The 25715-nt window shown below is 41.3% G+C and overlaps 2 protein-coding genes and 1 long non-coding RNA gene across 3 annotated transcripts in view; 1 reads left to right on the forward strand and 2 right to left on the reverse strand.

Moving 5' to 3' along the window:
- LOC143152091 (uncharacterized) overlaps window positions 1-25715 on the reverse strand; it is a 246441-nt gene that overhangs the window by 127070 nt on the left and 93656 nt on the right. The window lies entirely within an intron of this gene.
- Window positions 246-12959, forward strand: LOC143152306 (serine protease 33). Its single transcript, XM_076322275.1, has 4 exons — window positions 246-592; window positions 8709-9013; window positions 11362-11513; window positions 12606-12959. The coding sequence occupies exons 1-4, from the start codon at window positions 246-248 to the stop codon at window positions 12774-12776; spliced, it is 975 nt and encodes a 324-aa protein (XP_076178390.1). The 3' UTR covers window positions 12777-12959.
- Mrps11 (mitochondrial ribosomal protein S11) lies at window positions 13269-17518 on the reverse strand. Its single transcript, XM_076321788.1, has 5 exons — window positions 14062-17518; window positions 13819-13943; window positions 13643-13743; window positions 13501-13566; window positions 13269-13422 (listed from the first exon to the last, which is right to left on the reverse strand). The coding sequence occupies exons 1-5, from the start codon at window positions 14295-14297 to the stop codon at window positions 13315-13317; spliced, it is 636 nt and encodes a 211-aa protein (XP_076177903.1). The 5' UTR covers window positions 14298-17518; the 3' UTR covers window positions 13269-13314.

Consider the following 25715-nt stretch of genomic DNA (forward strand, 5'->3'; position numbering starts at 1 on the left):
ACGAAATACTTTCGTCGAACCCCGAACCTTGCAACCTCGACTGTTGCGCCAGGATTTCGTTCGTTGCGACGCGTTTGATAATTTCGGAATGTTAGTCACTCGTGAAAAAATACGGTATAGTCACACTTGGATCCAGTTAACCGTGCAATAGAATCTCCTCGACGATAGAGAAACTTCTTTCGCGCGAACAAATTTTCACAACGTATACACCACCATCCGTGGAGACGCGAACCTAACCGGTAACGATGACAATTAGCGCAAACGGGAGTTGGTTTCGTCGGTTGGCCCGATTATCGAACCTCGATAGTCGCAGGGATTTTCAGCCCCGTTTTCCCGTGATAATCGAGCTTCTACCGCTATTAATCGTGGGTTTATCGGATGTTAACGAGACACGTGTTCGGATGACAGTCGCGGACATCCCTTGCGGCCTGGGAGCGACCGGGACACGCACGGCGAGACTCGTCGGTGGACAAAACGCGGTACCGCACGAGTTCCCTTGGATGGTGAGCATCAGCAGAAAAGGAGGACACTTCTGCGGCGGTACCATTCTTAATGCAAGATTCGTTCTGACTGCGGCCCACTGCTTGTGTTCGTAAGTAAAATTGCACGTGCGCGAGCCTCGTGCACGCTGTTACATATGTATGAAACGATATCGTTCCATTGTTTCGACTTTCGCGCGACGATACACGCCGACCGAACGAGCAACACGATAGGTATGTGGCTCGGGAGAGAATTCGGGGAACACGGTTCTGACAAGCCACGCACCGATCGTGTATATTCACATTCACGAATCACCGGATGTTCCAGACATCCCGAATAACGATTATTCGACGTTGTAAAATAACGAGACCGATGATTATTCATTTTTTACGTTACCGAGGAATTGGAAATCGTATCTGGAGGAGAAGTATCTGTAAGATGCACATCTTGCATCTTAAAACGAACAGAAAATAACATCTTTTATTCGATCTATGTATTGCATATATGCTAAAAATTGGTTTTACAACACACGTACGTCGTAGTTGAATTGTTGATCGAAGAGAAGGAGTAGAGAACCAGCGACAAATAGAAATTTGAGTGAAATAGATGGTATTTTATTACCAAGTAGAACGAATACTTTGCCAGAACAAAATTGTAAAATTAGAGAACAGGTAAGGTAGCTTCTAGTTTATTAAAAAATCCCAGTCGTTGTGAGAAACGAAAAGAATAAGCCACATCTATTCTGTAACAAGCTGAAAGTATTAAGTGGAGGAAATTGAAACACCGACCGCCCTTAATGGGAAAACATAAACACGACTATACGAGGTGCGCGACCATTTTGTCCCGTATCGTATAAAAATAATCGCTCGAACTACTCGTGATACTCCATCGATTACTTCTTTCGCCGTTTCTCGAGTAATTTAACCCTAATCTCCCCGCGATACTCTCCACGAGTCGTTTAATTTCAGATACCTTATATTAATTACAATCTAAGTAATTAATATAAAACATAACAGTATTTATCGTTCGAAATTAACGTCGAATGAGCGTTCGAATTTGAAGCAGAAATTTCTCGCAGAAAATGCTGAAGAATTACGAGAATACTCGTAAATAACGATCGGTATTTAATATCCATCGAAGGCAATCGTTAAGTATTGACCTAACACCGCGTCGAATAAATTTCGTGGTCGACGTCGTACGATTACCGGATTGTCGTATTTCTTCGGTATATTCGCGGCATTGTGTCAAACAGTTTATAAATTCCGAGCGTAAAATTGGAAAGTTCGTTTCGAGTGGATCACGCGAGGAAAATATCGGAAAACGCGCATCTAAATTTCGAAGCATTACCGCCGGTAACATTAATATCGACCGCGCGATAGTTTATATCTCCATTCGTTAGAATAATGCCGGTATACGCGTGTTCGCGTAATCAATATGCAGTCCGCCTAGGAAAATATTCATGGCAGAGAACCGACTGTTTCTTCGTGGAAAGCTGCCCATTGTTCCCCGTAATCGAATCTACAACCGCGCGCAGAGAGATCTTATCGGTGGCGATATTCACGGCGTCCCGTGTGCCAAAATTTTCGACCGTTTTCGTCGGTATCGTCGCGTAAAATGTCGACGCGACCCACGCCCCGACAAACCGTACCGTAATTACATCGATACGATCGCGAGGAATTGAAAAATGCCACCGAACGCTACGCGGTTAATTCGAGATGAACGGAAATCAAACATCGTCCGGGCGTAATGAAATCAAAACGCTCGAGTACGCGGCAAATGTTACGTTTACACCGATACACGAATCCCGGATACGAAACCGAGTACATCCGTATCCGGAGATACGAGAACACGAGTACAAAAAAAAGGGCGAAACACCGTACAATTTTTCATGCGAAAGCTCCGTTCACGCGACCCGAACAGCTTTCGATACGTATAAATCACATTATTCGCGTAGACGAACGCTTTAATTACTTCGAACAGTGTCTGTAACGAATACGTACAGGGTGACCAATTTTAATCCGTCGGTGATTTTGTTCAATATCGAACACGTACACCGAATCGACGAACATCGAACGTAGGAAAAATCGATAGAGGTGGATGTAAAGTCGTTTAATTTTTTTCGGTTTTTTTTTTTTTTAAATCGAACTCGTATATTTTTATCAAACCGTGGGAAAGAGCGTAACGAGATTAAGTCGCGAAACAGTAATTGGTCGAAGCTCTATCTCCTTTCTCCGCTACCACATGCCATATTTTCGCTCGAACGTTTAAATTTGCATTTCCTTTTCATTACGCGTGACGAACAATAGGCGTACACTCGGGACGTATCGAAAAATTTACAACCGCGATACGTTCCCGCGTTCGAACCGATTGCCTCGTATTGTGAAAATATATTTACTTCTCGTTTGAATGATACTTCGATCATTTTGAAAATATCGACGCGCGAGAACTCCGTGTGCGAAACGCAAAGGAACGATCGCGGGTCGTGAACGAGAGTGGTCTCCAGCGACAAATATTTCCCTCCATTGCGCGTTAAATGCGAAATTAAAGCGGGCGCGCGAAGAAACGCGAGGGAAGGCGATTTAAAATCAGAGACGGGACGCTTTTAAATTTTTTAAGATTGCTCGCCGCCTCGAAACGTCTCGCAAAGTGACTGCGTCGTCGTAATCCACTTGATCCATTCGCGCGAATCTGTGTCGGTTTAAAAAACACGAAACACCCGGAACACGGAGGAGCGGTTACGTCGCGAAACGTTTCCGCGAAAATCATCGCGCTCCGCGGAAGGATAAAAAAGTTTAACGGGAGCCGTGCTGACTGGGGAGAAAAAAAATTACGAAACGCGTAAAAAAGGGGACAGGGGAGAGGGACCGTGAAACGTCCTGTGTCTTTCGCGCGAAAGCAAATCTTCCTCGAGGTATCGTCCCGGAAATCGTCGAGGTTCGAAAAATTATTATCGTTTCGCGCGTCATCGCAGGGATTATCAACGAACGTTACCGACGAAATTGAACGCGCCGTCGTGCCCGAGCATGGGAATGTTTTTTCTTTTTTTCTTTTTTTTCTTTCTTTTTTAATCGGCCAACGCTATAATCTCACCGCGAATGGAAATTAAAAACTAAATTGAACGCACGAAACGTTGATAAAAATGGAACGAAATGAAATCATTTCCGCGTTTTGATGAATTTATACGCGCAAATACAGCCCCGGCGAATCGAGTCTTGTTAACGCGACAAAACGTTCCTCTGACTTCGTGCCCGCTTTGTGATTATCGTGTAAGCGAATGAACAGCCAATCGCCTCGTTAAAATTATATAAAACGAGGCGTTCCCCCTTGTTCCGTGTGGTCACGCGGAACGATATCGATGTTAATTGGAGAAACGATTACATTTTAAATGAGCGTATTTTAACCCACGAGCGACCGAGCGCCGAGTGGAAACCGGACGAGCACTGTGACAGGTTAAAAACTCCACGGTCGTGTATTTGCACGAATAAACAACCACGACAAATAGAGTCAAGTGTCCGTCTTGTATTAAACCGGTTGGCTGACCGTTCGTCGTTGGACAGTTTTTTTAAACTGTCCCATCCGAAAGGGGAAACATCGGGTTCTTTGTCACTTGGAAAAATGCATGGAGAAACGCGCGAAAGGATTTGAATTTTGAATATCGAATATTGAATTTGAATTAATTTTTTACTAAAAATCGGTCCGTCTGCGCACCGGTCATTTACGATGTCGGTGAATTTTTTCTAATATATATTTTAATTATATTAGAAGTTTGTTACAGTAAATTCAATCGATTGTTATACACCCGGAGAATGTTTTTTCGCAATGCTCGAAACGTTTGAACTTTTTCGAGACTCGCGCATAGCGCGACGTGTTAATAACGTGCGAGCATTTTCCCGAAATTAATTTTACGAACGAAACGGTGCGACATTTGTTCGACGCCATCAAACAAAAACCGACACCAACGCCGGTACAGCGATCTAATAAAACGGAAGTATTGTTCGAAAGGAATACACGTTGCAGGAATATTAAAAACTCGATGATTGAAACATTATTCACACGGAAGTAACCGAAGTGTTCAAATATTATCGAATAGTACATCCGAATGTATATACTCTGCTCACGATTCTATCGATTACAAATTAGAAACGAAGCTGTACAAGTAAATACACCGAAAATTCGTTAAAATATGAAAATACTGAATATCGAATAGAAAACCCGTGATAGAGATCTAATTAGGTCGATGGAATATTCGAAGAATATTACGTGCGATTTGAATAAATACATTACTTAAATTCAAATATCGCGAGTCGCGAGAAAGAGTTCCCGCAATCGTTTGAAATAGGTCTGAACGAGGGTGGGTAGAAATTTCTAAAGAGCAATTAACGTGTACGTTGAAACGTGTTCGCAACGTATCAAGACGTTCGCAAACATCCGACAAAGCCGGCGGACTATTTCGAAAATATTTGTCGTGTCTTTTCCCATGGACGTTGGTAGATTTACGTGTACCGGTGTCCATGCAGGTGTAATTAAACGTCGAGACAGTAACGCTGTGCGATGAAACGTGTAGACATTGCGTATCTCTCTCGGTCAGCGAGTACAAAGGGGAAGAGGGTAGAGCCGAGCGAGAGAGGGTTGAAACCGGCCAGGGTGGCCAGAGAGAGAATTCAACGGAGCTTCGGCGTTGTAAACCATGATTGCGTGTAGATTACAGACCACTCGGTAATTGCTAGCGGCCATGCAAAACGCATGACAAAACGTTGCCACCAGGCGCGAGGTCGTGAAAATATATCCGACGCCGGCCATTGTCCGCGATTTCTTTATCGTTCACGGAAACGGCCGAAATAAATTTCGTTAATGCAGCTCTACGCGCGAAAGAGAATTATTTGTAGAGTCATCGCCGTTGGTGGAAGGGAAAAAAGAAATTAAAAAACGAGAGAGAGGGAGAGAGAGAGAGAGACGCAAAGGCGAGATCGCTCGAAGCGTCCTTTAAAACCGCGCTACAATCGCCGGGGGTCATAAATACGATACCACCGGTAGGTGTGAAACCACCCCCGTTTAAGAACACGGCAAATAAACCGCTGCTATTGCTATAACTCGTGAGTTATTAACCGTTTTATACGCTCGTTAAATTTATCCGTAACTTCGAGTCGTTCCGCGAGTCTTCGAGTATTTTTCTTTTTTTTTTTTGTTTCTCGATCCTAGATATTCGAATAAAATACGTACACGCGTAAAATATTAATCTTCCACGCATCGCTCTTTTTCGATTGTTCGATTTTACGTCGCCGAGTGTATCGATGATTCGATTGGAAAATAAAAATTGAATAGTTTTTTTCAAATTCGAACAGTAGCAATTCACGATTTTCGAAAGCTCGTCTCGGCTACGCAAGAAATGGCAACATGGATTTTGATCGATACTCGCTAGAGCCCGTGCAGCGTATACCACTTATCAAATTCGAAAAACGGAGCACACCGGCATCAATTTTCCGTACGTTCATTTATAACTGGAAAACATCCAACAGCCTTGCCTCGAAGCTCGCTACAACGACCAGTGGAAGACCGAATATAAAGCAGCGATGGGCGTGCTGTGGTTCGAACTGGACTACGGACTATGGCAAAAGACCCGTTTACCGCCACCTACTCGATTACCATGCTGTGGCTTGTTTTACGTGAACGAGCCGTATAAACCTTGCAAAATTTTACGCGAAAAGTCTCGCGTTGGAAGTGCGATTAATATTGCAAATCGATATGGAAAAAATTGATTTGTACGAAATGATGGAGAACTTCAAATTGAGCGAAAGCTCGAAAACTACTATTTCCTTATTGACGAAAGAGACAGAGTAACAACGAGAAAGCTGTATTTACGATACTTAATTTATCGATACGATGAAATATAATTCTTTGAAGAATATACATATCGTGGAAACTATTATACGATGGTAATCGAGATGTCGATCGAACAGCTTTTACGAGCGATGATAATAACTTCCGAAATCGCTTTCGAATCGAGACGAATAGAGAATTTGAATTTAAGATAATAAGATATTTGAATTTAAAGATAATAAAAGTTTAGAAGGTCGTGCAAATGTTTCCTTCGAGTGACGATAAATAACAACAAGATATAACACTTTCGATGGAAAAACAATACAAGAACGTTAAAGTCGAGCCTCGAATCGGTAACCCAGGCCTTCTTCCGCTTTGTATTTCGCGCACCAGTGCCAATAATTCTCGGAGATAAACACTTACCAGCCAATCCGATAGATTACGAAACGAAGGGAAAAGTAACATTGCCCATCGGAGAAACCGAATCGATCGTTCGAACCGTAACCAAGTCGATCGGCTCTATTTCACCGGTTCGAGCCGATTCCAGTTCGCAGAACGTGTTCGTACGATCGGTACAGATACGATCCGCGCAAAAGGAGAACAATCCAAGTTAACCGCGAAATAGTTCGGTAGCGATCGTGCGCGAAGGTTTACAACCAGATTAACGTGCAATTAATGGCCCCGTAAAAAGGTCGGTCCTTCTGGCGGTCGCGATCCGGCATTTAGCCCGACGGCGGTGCATTTTAATTGGAAGGGTGCGACGATAAGGGAAGGAGTGGCGATGATGCATCCAGATTAAGTCGTATAATCCACGCCCGGGATGGAACAATGGAAGGGCCTCGACGAGGTCTGGGAAGGGTCCATTAAAACGTGAGAAGGGGACTGCGAGCGAGTAGAGAGAGGGGAGGGCCTTGAAACTTGGAGGAAACGACCCTGGGTCGAGCACCCCCCATCTCGTAACCCAGCCCACCCCACTACTCGTCTTTTATCATAGAAGAAACGAGGCAACGAAGAAACTGGGACGAAACAATCCCGGTGCGTAATGCCGTAGAAACGAGGGGAACCCCCACTGTGTAGCGGGCTGCCATAATTTTGTTAGTTATTCGTAGACGGCGTGGCGGACCGATTAATTAACCGAAGCCAACCGTGCTCGAGACCGTTCAAACAACCACGAGGAAGGTGAGCGCCCCCACTGCAACTTCCTCCCTTCGACCGCCAAACGACGGAACAAAAATCCCGGTTAAATAATTGCCGACATCCATGGAAAGACACTGCTCGCGAAAGAGCTGGGCTTTTCCCCACTTTGGCAGTGGAAAGGCTGCCGGAGACGGAGGAAATGAAAGGAGACTCCCTGGAAGAGCAAGACACGGGGAGGGATAGCTCTTTATCCCCCCTTCTACCGGCATTCACCCCAACCCACCCTCCTGTATACCTATACACTTGGTTCTCGGTGCACTTAACTTTTACGATGATTACTTGCCGGCGACACGCGGCATCGTTGCGCTGGACTTTGACTCCTTGAGGGCTGAAAGAGGCCGAGCGTTGACGAGAGGACGGCTATTTGTCCTACTTGGCCTACATGTATCCGTAATGTGTATAAAGTGGATGTTATGCCTGGATATTTTTCACGAGGCACCCTCGTTCGCGAAACACTTGCCAAACGACAGCTCGAAAAGTTACATCGAAGCGAATTTGTTTCTACCCGCGTTGATTAACCCGGTTGCATCGGAGCGCGGAATAATCCGCGAGTGAAGACTGTACAGTAGCACCGAGCGCGGAATAATCCGCGAGCCTACGACTCCCATTTTACCAGTTGCAGCTGGTATATTTAACCATTTCTGAGAACTTTTTCGTTCCATTAGTTCAATATCTAATCTTTCACATCTTTCTAGTTCTTCATCGAATCGTTTCCACTCGCAACTGTACATTCTATTCTTTCGTCTATAATTTTAGTAATTTCGGTATTTCGAATAAAACGACTCACAATGTAAATCCTTTATCCCACATCGTCGCGAAATGAAAAAACTCCTTTCCAAACTAACTTGAAATTTTCCACCGATTTCGTCCAAAAATGAACTTCCACCCTCTTCATCGAATCGTTTCCACTCGCAACCGTACACTCTATTCTTTCGTCTATAATTTTAGTAATTTCGGTATTTCGAGTAGAACGACTCACAATGTAAACCCTTTATCCCACGTCGTCGCGAATACGTGGATTCCAACGGAGCGTAGTTTGACTACCAAACTGGATCGACCGCTCAAGGCTATCGAAAAATCATCCCAATCGTATCGATTCGCCACCCCGTGGTCCTATTTCTCGAACCCTAGCGAGCGAACTTCGCATCGAAGACTCTTCGGGGAAGATTGGAAAATTTTACGAATGTAAAATTGTTCGTTTCTGTTCGGTGCAGATCGACTTCGGTGATCCCGGTTGGCCAGCTACGGGTCAACCTCGGCGAGTACAATCTGAGAGGACCGGAACTGCCACCGTCGAGGGAGGAGAGAGTGGCGAGGGCTATTTTACACCCTGGCCACAAATGCGGAAAATACGTAGACGATATTGCCCTACTGGAAGTTGCGAGGCCGATCGCTTGGTCGGAAAGCGTGAAACCCGCCTGTTTACCTGTGGCCACAGGGAAACCAGGGTACAGCGCCTTCGGCGGGGAACTTGCCAAAGCGGCCGGATGGGGTTGGCTGGGCGAAGACAGGTCCAAATGTAAGTAAATAAAGCCTCGTACCCCTCTACCACACCTTTTGCGAGTAATTCGCTCGGGAACGGGGTCGTTAACGTTGATTATCCAACGGTTTCCACGAATCAATCGAGTAGATGTAAGATCGACGACGTTCGATTTTCCCGCGCGATTCCGTGCGTAAACGTTTTAACGCAAATTTCGAGAAGGAAGGAACAAACGGACTGGTTCTGTCCAAATGTAAGTAAATAAAGCCTCGTACCCCTCTACCACACCTTTTGCGAGTAATTCGCTCGGGAACGGGGTCGTTAACGTTGATTATCCAACGGTTTTCACGAATCAATCGAGTAGATGTAACATCGACGATATTCGATTTTCCCGCGCGATTCCGTGCGTAAACGTTTTAACGCAAATTTCGAGAAGGAACGAACGAAGGAAGGAACAAACGGACTGGTTCTTACCGGTGAACTAAGTTGGATTAAGAAAGATAAAGGCAACTCTCAACGAGTTCGGTATAGTTTGCTTTATTAACGACGCGATCGTTCCCGTTGAAGTGAATAAGTAAAGACACGCCGAAGTTATCAACATGTACTGGAAAGTTCCGCTGCAATGGCTCCCGGAGTATCTAACCGAATTCTACCTTGGAATTGCATTCTACGAAAGTTTTTGCTTACTTGCCGGACTCGCCTTGAAACTGCTAGTCGGCGTTCGGATTCCGTAACGGGCGAATTACGCTTTGGGAGAAATCAAATTTCAAACGGGCAACTCAAATACACTCGAATCGACGATCATTTATACAACGAGCGACTTTTTACGATCGATCGTCCAACGAGCAATCGCTAATGGTTCGCGGTATTTATTAACGGATCGTTCGATTAACATTTTCATTTCGTTTCAAGATGATTCGTACAGTGGACGGACGATATTCGATACGAAATTAAAATTGTAATTACAAATCGTACGATCCTCGACGTGTAACGCATTATTTGTTCTTACTTTCTTTCATCGAGTCGGAGTACGGATAACAATTATCCGTGAAGATAAAGAATGAAAATAGAAGAAAGATACGACGAAATTGTAAAATTTGGTAGAGCGTAGAGAATATTGAACAAACACAAATCGTTAAAAGTTATCTAGTGCATTGAAAAGTAGACACTTTGAGATTTAAAATAGTTCTTTAGTCGTCGAAATTGGATCATTTTTAGCGAAGTTGTAGCAATTTGAAGAAACATATATCGAGTAATTCTTGTAAATGGGAAGAAAATATCCCATTGGAAAGATTTGAAAAATACGAGCATCTCACCCTTATTTCGATACAAGTTATTCGATGCATTGAAAAATACAAACTTCAAGATTTAAAATAGTTCTTTAATCGTCAAAATCGGATCATTTTTACCAAAGTTGTAGCAATTTGAACAAACATATATCGAGTAATTCTCGTAAATGGAGAGAAAATATCCCCATCGGAAAGATTTGAAAAATACAAACATCTCACCCCTATTTCGATACAAGTTATTCGATGCATTGAAAAATACAAACTTCAAAATTTAAAATAGTTCTTTAATCGTAAAAATCGGATCATTTTTACCAAAGTTGTAGCAATTTGAACAAACATATATCAAGTAACTCTCGTAACATGAGAAGAAAATATCCCATCGAAAAGATTTGAAAAATACTCAACCCTATTTCGTTGTTCAATGCATCAAAAAATACAAAGTTCAAGATTTAAAATACTTCTTCAATCGTAAAAATCGGATAACTTTTACCAAAGTTGTAACAGTTTGAACAAACATATATCGAGTAATTCTCGTAAATGGTAAGAAAATATGCCATCGGAAAGATTTAAAAAATACTCAACCCAATTTCGATACAAATTATTCGATGCATCGAAAAATACAAACTTCAAGATTTAAAATACTTCTTCAATCGTAAAAATCGGATAACTTCTACCAAAGTGACAACAGTTCGAACATACTTCAAGTAACTCTCTTAAATGGTGAGAAAATATACCATCAGAAAGATTTGAAAAATACTTAACCCTATTTCGTTATTCAATGCATCAAAAAATACAAACTTCAAGATTTAAAATACTTCTTCAATCGTAAAAATCGGATAACTTCTACCAAAGTTGCAACAGTTCGAACATACTTCAAGTAACTCTCTTAAATGGTGAGAAAATATGCTCATGGAGAAGCAATTCGACTCAGTCCACGTTCGACTTAACCCTTTCTACCGCCCCGTTCCATAAAATTGGCAATCTCCCTACCCGCGATCACGGTTCGTTCGTGGGCGTTCGTAGAACAACCAAAAGGTGGATGGTTGCCGGCGCGGTGTGTAATATCGAGTAACGTGGCCACTCGCTATCTTCTTGCAGACAAACGAGCGGACGTGTTGCAGAAAGTGGACGTTCGCGTGATCGAGAACAAGGTTTGTCGCGAATGGTACGCCAGTCAGGGGAAGTCGACCCGCGTCGAGGGGAAGCAAATGTGCGCCGGCCACGAAGAAGGCGGCCGAGACTCTTGCTGGGTAAGTGAAATCCGCGTCGCGTATCATTTATCTCGCCGCGGTTGTTCCGTTCCCCGGTTATCGATCCGCCTCCTCCATTCACGTGTCGTTAGTTAGAGCCGCGTTGCGTGTCAATCGTTCATACGCGAAATTCACGCCCCGTCGAACGACCGCGACATGAATTTCAATAAATATCCGTGGTCGTGCGGCGGACGCGTACGTTGAATTAACAGCGGCGGGAAGAGACGGTATGTACGGTAGTCGCGGACCAAATTGTTCGACCGCGAAACAAAATGAAAGTGGAGGGGGAACGAGGGAGAAATAAAAAAAAAAAAAGAAAGAAAAAAAAACGATACTCCTCCCCACCCGAAAGCCACCGAAAAATATCGTTGACAAAATATTGCGGCCAGGCGTAACGTAATTATCGGAACGGTCCACGGTGGGAAAAAAACGGAAGGGTTCGCGAATATGTACGTGTGTTTCCAACTCGATACGTTTTATTGCGTATTTACGATTCCGTTCGCGGCCCATTTGAGAGATATCTTCTACTTCGTTGAACAATTCCGTCCGAACGATCTATACGTTCTGCGTTTAGTCGCCCGTGACTAGGTACCGAATAGATAATATAATTGCTACCGTGGCGGTGGTTGAGAGAACCGTGCCTCTCCTTTCTCTACCGTTTATGGTTTTAAGTAAGTAGTATTTCGATTGAAGCTCGTCGGCTCTGAATCGATTCGAGACGGTTCTCGTTTGTAGATCCAAACCGAGCTGCTTCTAATCATTTTGCTCAAAGAGCGAATACTTCGTTTGTTTCTTAGTGCGGGTATTACTATTGGATCTATCGAGGGGAAATTATCATACTTGTACGGATACGGTTACGATTGTAAGAGCAGAACAAAGTTTCACGTGGTGTAATATTGTTAATTACGGTGTGTAATTTCATCTGTCGAGAGTTTGAATATTCGAATTAAAATTTTCTTACTCGACGTTACAATTACGTGTACATTACACGTTACGTGTACATTGAAATTATGTACACGATTCTAGTAGCACCAAAGATCGACAAGAGCTCGTGAAAACGTGTAGAAACAACTGTACGATGTTCCGTTTCAGACCGATAGTGGCGGACCTTTGATGATCGGAAGTCATCTTAACAGTAACACGATGGTCGTGGGGATAGTCTCGTCTGGAGTAGGATGTGCCCGACCACGGCTTCCTGGTGTATATACACGGGTATCGGAGTATATACCTTGGATCACGCAACATGCACTTTCAGTACGATAAAGCAATGTTCGGAGTCAATTCGTTGATTTCACTCTTCACGAAACAGAAGAATTTAGAAATCAATTTATCGAGAGTTTTTCTTACGATTTAATGAAAAATTGAATTTGCATCGGAAAAAAAGAATGGTTCGTATTTTCGTGTGTAAATCAGAGTAGATAGAACTGAAACGTTTAAGGAATAATTTGAACGTGTAAGAGACCATTTGTAACGCGTGAACGATGATATGTTGTAGGTTGTAAAATACAAGTTATCTAGCGTTGAGAAGTTTAACGATGCCATTGTAATTGTATTCGAGTGGTTCACGAAATTTGATTCTTCGTCTAGTCATATTTATTTACGATTAAGTTTTAAACCGTAACTACACAATCGTATAGTTGTAATATTATACGATAAACATGGATTGTACATATTGAGAATATATTACCGCGATAAGTATTATACGTTTGTAAGACTTCTAACGATAGATCCCGTATTTTAAATCCAAACAAAATATACTGTTGTAAAATTCTATTTATTGTTGTTTTAATACATCCAAACCTTATATTCTTCTTGGTTTCCTAGCTCTTAAAGGGTTCCACGATATTCTAGTATCGTCCGTGATAGAAACGATATGCAATCCTGAGAGTTGAAGACCTTTTATCGCAGCCTATGCAAGAACAAGGATAAATATTTATTACGAAGAAGTTTATATAAAACGATCGGATCGATGTCCCTTAATATTTACCATCCTACCAGCTCCGAGGCCTTGTACTCTTATCCTGACTGTTTTTATACCTTTATGGAGAGTATTCTTAAAAAGGTAGAAAATGTTATAAAAACACAAAAAACTATAACCTAAATCGATATTATATTAAGAACTTTCTTACCGTTCCGTGTACAAGGGCAGCCTGTTGAGCCGCAATGTTGGTACCCTTTTTGGCATTTTTAAATCCTTCGATACCAGCTGAATGTAATAATATACCATTACCTATAATATCATTGTATTTATATTGAAATTGCAAGAGCAATATTTAGAACAAGTTATCAATGTTTTAACACTTGCCATCAGACGAGGTGGTAGACAATATTGTATTATTATTTGTTGCCTTTATATTGATAATATGTAAGTCTTTAAACTGAATACCATCGTACATTTTGTGCGGTGTATTAGCATCGGGAAACAACTCACTAAAGTGGAGAAATATTTTGTAAATGCAAGATAAAATGCTACAATGTGGAAATAATACATTTTGCGAAATCACCTTAAAATGATATTTATTAATTAATACATCAATAGATGACTTACTTCCTTTCCGCATTAATTGAAAACGAATTCTCTCCCTCTACTGCATCACTTCTGGAAGTACTGGGAATCCTCCTTTTTTTATTCTCTATTCGAATATTCTTCAAAACATTTGAGGTTATATGTATACTTCTAACATTTGTCAGATTCAGATACGATAATTCCGAAAACTTTTCGATATCGACAGCCTTCGTTTTCGCGACAAAACGTATTACCGATCGTAAAGTAGATGTAATCATTTTTCTTTATATACACGTTATTTTAAATAAAATGAAAACAATTATATATTTACTGGAGTACACTAAACTGGGTTAGGAATACGTATGGCGCACTCTGCATTCCATTTCGTTAAACTCGTATAAGAAAACGATCGATCCTATATTCCAGCTGAGTTATAGAGTGACATCTATAGAAAGAATATGTCACACGTCTCGGCGGGTACTTTAAAATCGGATGATAAAAACTTGGAGATTTTAAAACCTTTACCATTTCGGTATAACATCCTACATTATCGATTAGAATGCTATTAGTAAAAGATGAACTAACTGCCAATTTCACTGATGGGTTGAATACCTTCAATTGTAGACTTTGCTGCACAATCAATGATTTTTCACGAGGTCGAAACTCCGACTACCTTATTGTTTCCTACCTTATCGATTCAGATCAGGTCAGTATCATTAGGCATCAATTACCTTAGGATGAAACGTTTACATACAGTAGAATATTTTCTGAAACTATTTTTTACCGTTAGTAGCGCTGTATACTTTTTCCGTTCTGTGTCGATAACGTTGGATGTGATACTCAAGTGATAAGAGGATTCTAAAATTCCCCCGAATCGTCCGATACATTTTCCCATATACGCAACAATTAGTTTTGTAACTTTTACAACTCTTTTTGTACAAATACTACTCAAATACAAATAACGTGTGAATTCGGTAAAAGCTTCATGAAACGTATTCTTTAGACCTTGGAATTAAAGAACAGATGCTGTCGCCAGTAAATCAATCCTTAGTTTAAAAATATTGTAGAGAAACTTTATCATCAGGAAATATAAACTGCTACTTCATAGATAATACCGATAATCGATAATGCAGAAAATTAAGTGGTAACGTTTCAAGAATTGAACGTAATCTTATCTTGCGCGTATACGATCAAGTACTGTGATCGACAGTAGACATCACAGATTTTCTGTGTTTGTATACATCTTAGAAACCCATTGTTCCTATAATCACCTACTTGACAAATTTTATTATTTTTCGCCCGTTCCGCTATTCGAATCGAATATTTTCTCTAATCGAAAGAACAGAGTGCAATACTCGGACACCGTTATCGTAATTCGTATACTATCATTCTTATTCTCGAGTGAATGAATTATTCGCGAAATCTGCTGTAACGACACTACCCATACTTACCACCAGAGGAAAACTGACCATCGACCGTTTCCCGCAAGTTCTCATACCTGCTTCGATCGGTATATATACGATCCCTTACCGATCTCCTAATGTCCCAGCGTATAAAGCAGGGCCTGGTTAGGATACCTTACTACTGATGATGAGTTCATTTAAACAGGCCCTTCCTTTCCTTTACTTTACCTCTCCACACTTCAAATTAGCGTTCTACATCTCTCTTATACCCTGTTCCATCGAATTTATTGAAATTGTATATCACGTTCCTCTGCATTATAATATCGAATAATGTTAAAGCACCACAACCCCACCAACACCCCCGATTGCTGTGGTGTTGCATTTAAACATCACGGCGCGCGCGAGAATTCGAAATACTCTAACGGATTTCAATGATGCCCGAATTACTACAGATATATATTAAACCGGTCGTCTCCATATCGTTTACCCACGATTGATCTAGATCGTATTTCTCCTTACGCGCGACGTGTTTCCGGCTTCTCTGAGTCTGTAATGGAAACACTGGCGGATAGAGAGATGATAATACGGCGAGAGTTTAAACAACCAGTGTTTAAATTTCATCCCCGTCCGAGAAAACTCCCGGGGCTTGTTCGAGAATCTACGATGGGTTCTCTTCGCAAGTTCGCGTACCAGAAAGTTTTCTGATACGTAGACGACGCGCGTGTACCGAGGAAGAACAGGAGAGGGTTGGTGGTTGGTTGGTGCGTATTTAAAAGTCAGATAGCACGCGAACCGTGCGTAACGTTGCCGCTGCTCTCGAAATAACACGAAAGTTGCAGAAACCCAACCAGTTGTCCTTTTTTTTTCTTTTTTCCCTTTCGTTTCCGTGAAACTCTCGTAAAGTCGCCGAGACGTGGAAAATATGAAATACCTACTTCTTTCTTTCTTTCTTTCTTTTTTTTTTTTTCTTCTTCCTTGTCCCCGACACCATTACAAGGGGATAAAGTCCTCGCTGAAAGTGGATCGGACGAGACTTTACTTATTTAATAGAACACCACGCCTGCGTACCGTGCGAGAAACGTTTCGCATAAAAATTATCTTCTATTCAGTTACGAGACTCGGGCTTCGAGAGTATTATCCGACTATGCAAATTCTCGGTACAACCGAGAACGAGGCGAACGTCTCGTGCGAGAATAAACGGAGAATGTGGTGTAATTTTTTTTTTTTTCTTTTTTTTCGTTTTTTTTTCTTCTTTCTTTTTTTTCAAAGCGATGTTACGTTTCTCGAGGGAATCGATTTTCAAAATTCGTCGCGAGCACACGTGCGATTGATTGGTATTTCTTCACGGGTGAGAATTCTCGCGGGATTGTTCCGATTTGCCCCAGTGATTCGCGTTACTCGTTTCACGGTGCATTTCTGTGAGAACAATAATGAAATTTATTTCATTCGTCGTAAAATTAATTCTCGAGCGTGGACCTCGCGGAAAAATTACGAAGACGTTGGGAAATTCCCCCGGTGAAGAATAATATTCGAGTGTTGAAAATAAGATACTGAAGCTAGGAGATTTTCATACTTTTTCAACAGTTAGGTGAATCACGCTCGGTCTTTTGTATTTTAAAAATTGTATTTGTGCACGTTTAAATACGCGATTGTGCGACGATTCGAATACGATTTCTCTGTTAAATATTACAAAAGTCGTTCGAAGGAGGATCGATGTATAATTTTTCGCGAAAAACTCGACTCGTATTATTTCTCCAGAGATGAAACATACCGACAAAGTAGAAACGCAAACAGTAATAATTACTGCTCGATTAATACGTCCGAGCGTTGCTTATTATTTCTATTTGTATCGGTGTTCGCAAACATTCACGGTATTATCTGTTTTAACCGGTTCTAACTGGTTATAAGATAGTACGATTAACGGAAAACAGATAATACCGTCAATATTTACAAACGCCGGCGCAAGTAGAAATAACGAGTAATGGTCAGACGCGTTCGTCGAGTCGTGCTCGATCGCTCTCGACCGGATAAGTTTCTAGCGAAAATATTCGCTTGTTCGGGAAGTCATTTCGTTTTCCAAAATGGAGAATGTATAATTTAATCAAATGTTTATATATTCTAAAAAACTCGTGTTTCATTTTCACTGAAAAAAACGAAACTACTTTCCGACAAACTTAATATAACAATTTTTCTGTCGAAAGTATAACAAATTTTCTATCGAAAATATAACAATTTTTCTATTGAAAATATAAGAAATTTTCTATTGAAAATATAAGAAATTTTCTATCGAAAATATAACAAATTTCTCTATTGAAAATATAACAATTTTCCTATCGAAAATATAACAAACTTTCTATCGAAAATATAACAAATTTTCTATTGAAAATACAGCAATTTTTCTATCGAAAATAGACAAATCTTCTATTGAAAATATAACCATGTTTCTATCGAAAATATAACAATTTTCCTATCGAAAATATAACAACTTTCCTATCGAAAATATAAGAAACTTTCTATCGAAAATATAACAATTTCTCTATCGAAAATATAACAATTTTTCTATCGAAAATATAACAAATTTTCTATCGAAAATATAACAAATTTCTCTATTGAAAATATAACAATTTTCCTATCGAAAATATAAGAAACTTTCTATCGAAAATATAACAATTTCTCTATCGAAAATATAACAATTTTTCTATCGAAAATATAACAAATTTTCTATCGAAAATATAACAAATTTCTCTATCGAAAATACAGCAATCTCTCTCTCGAAAATATAACAATTTTTCTATCCAAAATATAAGAAATTTTCTATCGAAAATATAACAAATTTCTCTATTGAAAATATAACAATTTTCCTATCGAAAATATAACAAACTTTCTATCGAAAATATAACAAATTTCTCTATCGAAAATACAGCAATCTTTCTATCGAAAATATAACAATTTTTCTATCCAAAATATAACAAATTTTCTATCGAAAATATAACAAATTTCTCTATTGAAAATATAACAATTTTCCTATCGAAAATATAACAAACTTTCTATCGAAAATATAACAATTTCTCTATCGAAAATATAACAAATTTTCTATCGAAAATACACAAATTTTCTATCAAAAATATAACAATTTCTCTATCGAAAATATAACAAATTTTCTATCGAAAATATAACAAATTTCTCTACCAAAAATACAACAATTTTTCTATTGAATACAACACGTTTTCGATTTGTTTTCACACGAAGAGATTTCACGATGCATCCCCAAGTCTCGATCGATTCCGCGGGAAAGTAATCGCTCGATACTCGGAGCATGGGTGACATACACTGATACGCAAAACTGAAAACGAAAACGGTGCACGATTTCCACGATCGTGTTGTTCGGCCAGCGATTGAATTTCGACCGCGGGTAACCGAGAAATTTGCGAATGCGGCTTGGAGAATGTGCGGCGCGAGCCTGACTCGAGAGGTTGCTCCGTAAAGGACCGATAATTAACTAATATCGCGTTTTATCGTCCGGTTGTATCAAATTCCGGTTACAAATGGGGTTTCGACGCCACGGTGTATCTGTAACCGCGTTGTACCGTACGAATATTGTTTCCTTACGCTACACGTTTGGTAACGATGTGAAATAATCGTTTCGATGCATTGGAAATTCAGCTCGCGACGAAATCGCGTAATCGATAATACAACGATCCGCGTGCTAAATAAATAGGCACACCGGGCGGTTGCGTTTATTTATTGTAACGGGCCGGGTATCCCGCAAAAGTTAACGCACCGTGGTCGGCTTTGAAAATGATCGACTTTATTCCGCAAAATAGCGAGTTCCCGAGTGAACGATTCGATACGATATTGCCGGGGCAACGAACCGGTAAAGGTACATGCGAAAACGAATTATCGAACGACACGGGAACGCGTTATGCGAATAAATCCGTGGGAACGATGTTAGAAGATTGGAACGGGACGTACGAACGAACAGTGAAACGAAAATGGAACGTAGAAAGGAATTAGAAAAGAACGGTGCAAAGAGTTTTCTTATCGGGGAGCAGCTTCGAAGAGAAACGAGGAGATACGAGTATCGATAGAGTGGAACAAGTGTAACGATAAAAGAGTTATGGGGAAGAGAGGGGATCGCGAAACGTAAATTCGGGGCAAGTTTCGAAAAAAATCGAATGTTTATGTACGACTGTCCGCTATTGTGAGTTATGTTCCGATAGGATAGGAATCATGGGTTTGGTAAGAGAGGAGAAATGTGAAGCTGTATAAACTAGATATACAGGGTGTTCTGTAATTCGTCAGATTCGTTTCAAGGATTGATTGCACAGCCAAAAAAGAAAAAAAAAATGAGAAACGAAAGCTGAAAGAAAAAACTGTCGTCGTTCACATCAAGACGAATCAAGACGTCATCACTGTATATGCATTTCTTCGAACTTTATATTCTTATTTACACAATAACTATACTACTAGATACACGAGATCCCTGCATATTATAATAAACTAGATATTATAATCTGAACTTTACAACAGTCAGATAACGTAAGGTAGTCAAAACACTTCTTGGACCAGTCTACGTGACTCCTCTTATGAACCTCATGCTACGATCGAATACTTTCTTTGTCACAGAACGATACAAACACCCATCGAAGACACCGAGGGTCACTCTTCTCTAAGTCATGTCTAAATGCTAAGTACATCCGTGAAATTCTTGTCAGTAGGTCTATGTACTACAAGGTAGTAAATTTTTCTTGCGATCGTGGTGACCATCGGGTGGTAAAGCTAAGTAATTATCGGATCGCCCTCTTATTTCAATAAAACCTCGGTAAAGTGCCAAGGGATCGTTGAATTCTACACGAGTGTTCCTTCAACCCTTCCCTCCTGCACAACAGTATAATATTCGAGGAAAGTGAAAGCAACGGTGCATCGTCGCGAGAAGAAATTAAACTGCACCGGTCAAGTGCAACGAATCACTTTCACGGATGGTGAAGAGTACCACCATGGACGTCACGGTTGCAATTACGTGTCATTAGGAAACATTTTTAGACACGTTGCACGCACCCTGTCCCTTACTCTTCTTTTAAAGGGATCCTGAAATAATTTATAGACCATGTCCAACCGAATTATAAATTTATAGACCACGTCCAATCGAATTCCAACTTACGGTCACGTCCGGTGTACACAGCCACTCGACGAACTGATTTCATTCACTTTACACTCGACGAATTAACAGCGTTGATTCACTGCTTTGCGGGGTAGGCTTCCAACATGGGATTCGCAGATACCGGGTTACGCAAGCTCGACGTAGGGTAACCGACCAAGCTCCTTCTCTCTCTCTCTCTCTATCTAACCCCCCACAACCCTTACACACCCGGCCCCCCATCCGTGGTTCGTTCTCGAGAGTCGGGCTACGCTCGCCCTCTCTATCTCTCGCTCTCTTATTCTATTCGTAAGTATGCGCGAATTAATTACGAGACCCTCTCATTTGCGTCAGTTATTATGAAGTTCGCCGTAAGACCATTACTGAATTACTAGGGAAAGTCTGAAGAGGCACCGGGTTGCGTGCGCCCCGTTGCACGTCGCAACTAGGAACGCGCGACGGAAACCGAGATGCATCTGTAAACAGACGGGTCAGGCGTCGTCTTCTTTTAGAGACGTTCTCCGTTTCGTTGAACTACTCGATGTTAACCCATTTGCATCATCGGTCTGTGTTGTAAACTTCGGATTATAATATCCAGTTTATTATAATATGCAGGGATCTCGCGTAACTAGTAGTATAGTAATTGTATATATAAGTTTGGCGAGACTAAGTTGAGAATGTACGAGAAGAAGGAATAGGGGTGGGGAGAGCGTTTCATCTCTGGCCTGCTAGTGGACTCATCAGTAAGGCATCCTAGCAGACCCTGCCTTATACGCCGGGACATTGGAAGATCGGTAAGGGATCGTATATATACCGATCGGAGCACGTACGGGAACTTGCGGGAAACGGTTGGTGATGAGTTTCCCTCTGGCGGCAAGCGTGGGTAGCGCCGCCACATAAGAATATAAAGTTCGAAGAAATGCGTATACAGTGATACGTCTCGATGCGAACGACGACAGTGTCGCGTGGTCTTTCCGACTCTGGACTTGGAACTCGACTAAAATGAAAAACCAAAAGGAAAACGGCCAAAATGTTGACCGCGTGGCGGACGACCCTTCCGTGCCAATACGGAGACAGTTGTTAAAACTGACATCGACATCTGGCACCCTTAAGATCGTTGTTGCATTCGTTCCAACGGTATGTTTAGGCTGCCGCGTTCAAACATCAGCGACGTTCAACCGACGACTGACCCGTATCACCGCGAGCGGTTCATCGTACGTGCAGTAACGAACATTGAAATTATTTACGGAGTTTATTAACGATATACCGTTTAAAACGATTGATACGCAATATTGTATAGCAAGATATTTTTTTATAGGCTTCTTTGCGTGCCGCGTGGATTTTTGCGTGCCGCGACACTCGTAATTGCAGTTCGAAAGATTTTCACAAGAGTAAAACTTATTCAGAATACACTGATGTATATTGAACTAATGGAACGAAAAAGTTCTCAGAAATGGTTAAACGTATCAGTTGCAACTGTTAAAATGGGAGTCGTAGGTCGAGAATCGAGAGATCGAGACAATCGATGCATGGAACACGTAGAAACGTCTTCGAACGATTTTAAAATTGGAGACAAGTGCGCGAATTGATGCAGTTTTCCAAAATGGGGAATATATATAGTTTAATGAAATGTTTATACACTCTAAAAAAATCGTGTTTCATTTTCGCCAAAGAAAAAAATAAACGAAATGGTAGGTTTTCATATTTGTTTAATCGTGTTCGCAACTCGTGGGAAAGAGAGCCTGTTTTTGGCGGTATTTGAACCAAATGAATCCTCGTCGCGTCGATGGAGAATTTATTTAAATTTTCGATCGTTTCGCTCCGTTTTTGAGGGAACAGGAGAAAACGTTTAACCGGTTTCTTAAAATCGAATCTTTTTACGGTTAAATTAGTTCGAAGCTAGAAACACAACGACGTCGAAATAGTACTAATTGCAAATACTCTAAAATTCAATTAATCCCCTGTCTCTCCCCGTGCGTTAGATTTCCTTAATTCTTTCGGTAAATTTTAACAAGGATTTTAATAAACTTCCCAACGAGGCAAGGCGAAATTCATTTGTTCCGAAAACGAAACGGAAATAAACTCGCTTTTCCAGAAGAATCGTTAAAACGTGGACACGTTGATCGAACATCGTTACGATTCACAAATTACGACACATTTCATTATCGTATCGATATTGCGGTAATGCGTGGGAACGAAAGAGATTGCGTGTGGTTCGGAGAGAATTTGAAGTGTTTGCAATAGAAGAGAGAGCAAAGTGTGAAAGAAGAGCGATTGAGATAGCGCCATACTGAAAAATGTTGAGTTTATGTGATCAGATGTACGAGAGATTAAAGATTAGAACGAAAGGGGATGAATGCGTGTGAGGATACAAAGTGCGAGAGAAGAGTGTTCAGGGCAGTCATTGGCAGTCATTGTTGGAAAATTGTCGAAGCGTGTCGTGTCGCGTAAAATAAGAATAGCGTAATCAGCGTAGTTAGCATAGTTATTAATTGTATGCTTTGTTAATTGTTCCTATTACTGTCTCGTTCGATACACGTATATCCTAGAACATTATTCACCCTTATTTTCTAACCACCAGTATTAAATAATTCTTACAATATTACCTGTAGTTATTTTACAACCAGTGTTAGATAATTCTTACAATATTACCTATGATTATATTATAACAACCTTTAAATAATTCTTACACACAGCATCGATGTCTCGACGATATTATTTCTCTAACAAAACCGTAAGAAATTTCGAAGAAGGATTCGTTGAATAAAACTACCCTCGGAACGCAAATGATCGCGTAACAATTTCAACGTGAAATCGTTGAAACTTCGTTCGCCGCGTATCGACGTTACGTGTATTTTCTTTTTGTTTCTTGATAACACGAACATTTCGTTCTGGCGCTGGCCGCCGTTGAAGTTGTACGTAACGTTTCGAAGTCATTTGCAATTAAAAACGGACGCTCACGCAGCGCAACTCGTTAATGTAGACGCGTTTCGGCCGATTTACCGGTATGCCGAACGAGTCGCGCGAGTGCACCCTGACCTGATTCCACTTTCGAATCTATTCTCGAAATCTTGGCCGTGCGCGCGCTTTGCTACGCGAACGCGACACTCGCGTGTCTGGTGTGCTAACGAACCAGAAACGAGACAGTCAACGCGCATGCGCGCGGGACTAGTTCAATTTTTACGAATCGTCGCGGTGTGCCAAATTTAAAAGACACTCGAGTTTTTTTTTTTTCTAAAATCACCGCTTTACGTGGCTGGTCGTTCGTTAAGCTTTGCGTACACATCGTCGTGTCTCGTGCGTCATTTGTCGCCATCGTTGTTCCTTATTCGCAGACGTTCACTATACACGCTTGAAACTTGGAGTACAACCGCAGCTATACGCGAAAATTGTTTTCCTCGTTCTGGACGCGAGACTGACTCCGAGAACTGTTCCGTTTCATGGAAATATTGTTATTATTATTGGAGATGGAAGGTTCTCGAATAAAATGTAAAAGGGCGAGGGGGTGATTCCTTGTGAAAATACACGAAGAATAAAAACGATGCAATTTATACGATTTCGGTGTTGTTTTCGAGATAATTAAATTTCCTTCGTGCGCGACGTCTCTCGCGAACAATGTTTCCAGGACGTTTACGGTTACTGGATTCGCAGAGGAAGAAAAAATCGATTCGGATAACTTCATTATTTATTACTAATTACAGGGCACCGCTTTCTGTAATACAGAACAATAGCGGATAAATTCCCTGTACAGATTTCCAAAGCTCGGATTGGAATCGACGAATACTGTACATAGATGAACGGTGTCTTTGTCGAAGAATATTTTATTCTTTTTATTTTTCTTATTCTTTCACGAGGAATCGTTCCTCGTTACACGTTATTCGAAAACACCCTGCGCATACACGAGGATTAGATACGTGCGTTAATAACGATATTTTATGCGCGTACACGCACTGTTTATGCGCAATCACCCCGATTCTCGCGCTTATTTCAATTAGCGAGGACGGAGAGCGTGCACGGTGTTTGCAGCCGCGTCGATCAATGTACTATTCCACTATAATTGGGTACAAAAGGATAGCTTCGCTACAAGTAAATTGGAACACCGAGCGAGCAGTGCCTCGTGCGCCGAGCACTCATTTTTTTTTCTTTTTTTTTTTTTTTTTAATATTCGTCTATCAAAACCGCGACAACGTTAGATCGACCGATCGGTCGAGAAACACCGTTTCCGGGTATAATAACCGAAAAATACTCAATGGAACTGAATTTTCAATGAAAAACGCGTTGAAAATGATAGTATCACCCAGAGCAGTCTGGCCGCGAAAATCGCTCGAGAGGTTGCGCTCCTCGCATCGGTCTCGTAGGACACGAATTGCCAATACGGTTCGTGATTCTGAAAGACAGATGAATAATTTTCCGGGACGTCGGCGTTCTGAACATTTACCGAGGGAGTTCACCGGTCGTTCTCTCTCGCTCGCTCCTTTTCATTTTGAAATGTTCACCCTGTACAAGCAGCCGGGGAAACTTCGCGCTTTTCGAGTACGGAACTCTCGTTAGAGACGTCGACGAATGGATCGGACCTATGAAACGGAACGGAGTTATGAACCGATCGAGGATTCACCCTCGTCCTTATCATTTATTCAGTATTGGTACATATCTGTACGCTGCCTGCGCTTGAATATTTTATAGAAACCATTGCCCGTGTCGGCGCTTCGTCCGTACCATGATACCCCCGGTATACGCGTTGACGATCGGACGAATCGTAAAATCGATGAGGAACCGTCGAAGGCGTTGAAGGAGACCCTTTTACCGGATTGGTAAAACCACGATCGCTACTGAAAGAAAACTACACCCCGCCACCACCACCACCACCACCCCTGTTCGTCCCAACCCCCGTCGGGTAAGTTACATAGACTTCTTTGGATTACCTGTGACCCGTCGAATCACCCTTCTTAATTAACGAACGATTTTTGCGATGGAAAGGAATGAAAGGATACCGTCCGTCAAGGCGGGCATTATAAAATCGATAAAATTCCCGTCAAAGGACCCGACTTCCCGACTTCTGCTTAATTTTATAGATTAGCCATTCACCGGTCCCTTTAAGTAAGCAACCACTCGTCGGACGACTTCGTTTCACCCACCGCTGCCCCCCATGAAACTTG

The sequence above is a fragment of the Ptiloglossa arizonensis genome, chromosome 10 (assembly GCF_051014685.1).
Source record: "Ptiloglossa arizonensis isolate GNS036 chromosome 10, iyPtiAriz1_principal, whole genome shotgun sequence".
Taxonomy (NCBI): Eukaryota; Metazoa; Arthropoda; class Insecta; order Hymenoptera; family Colletidae; genus Ptiloglossa; species Ptiloglossa arizonensis.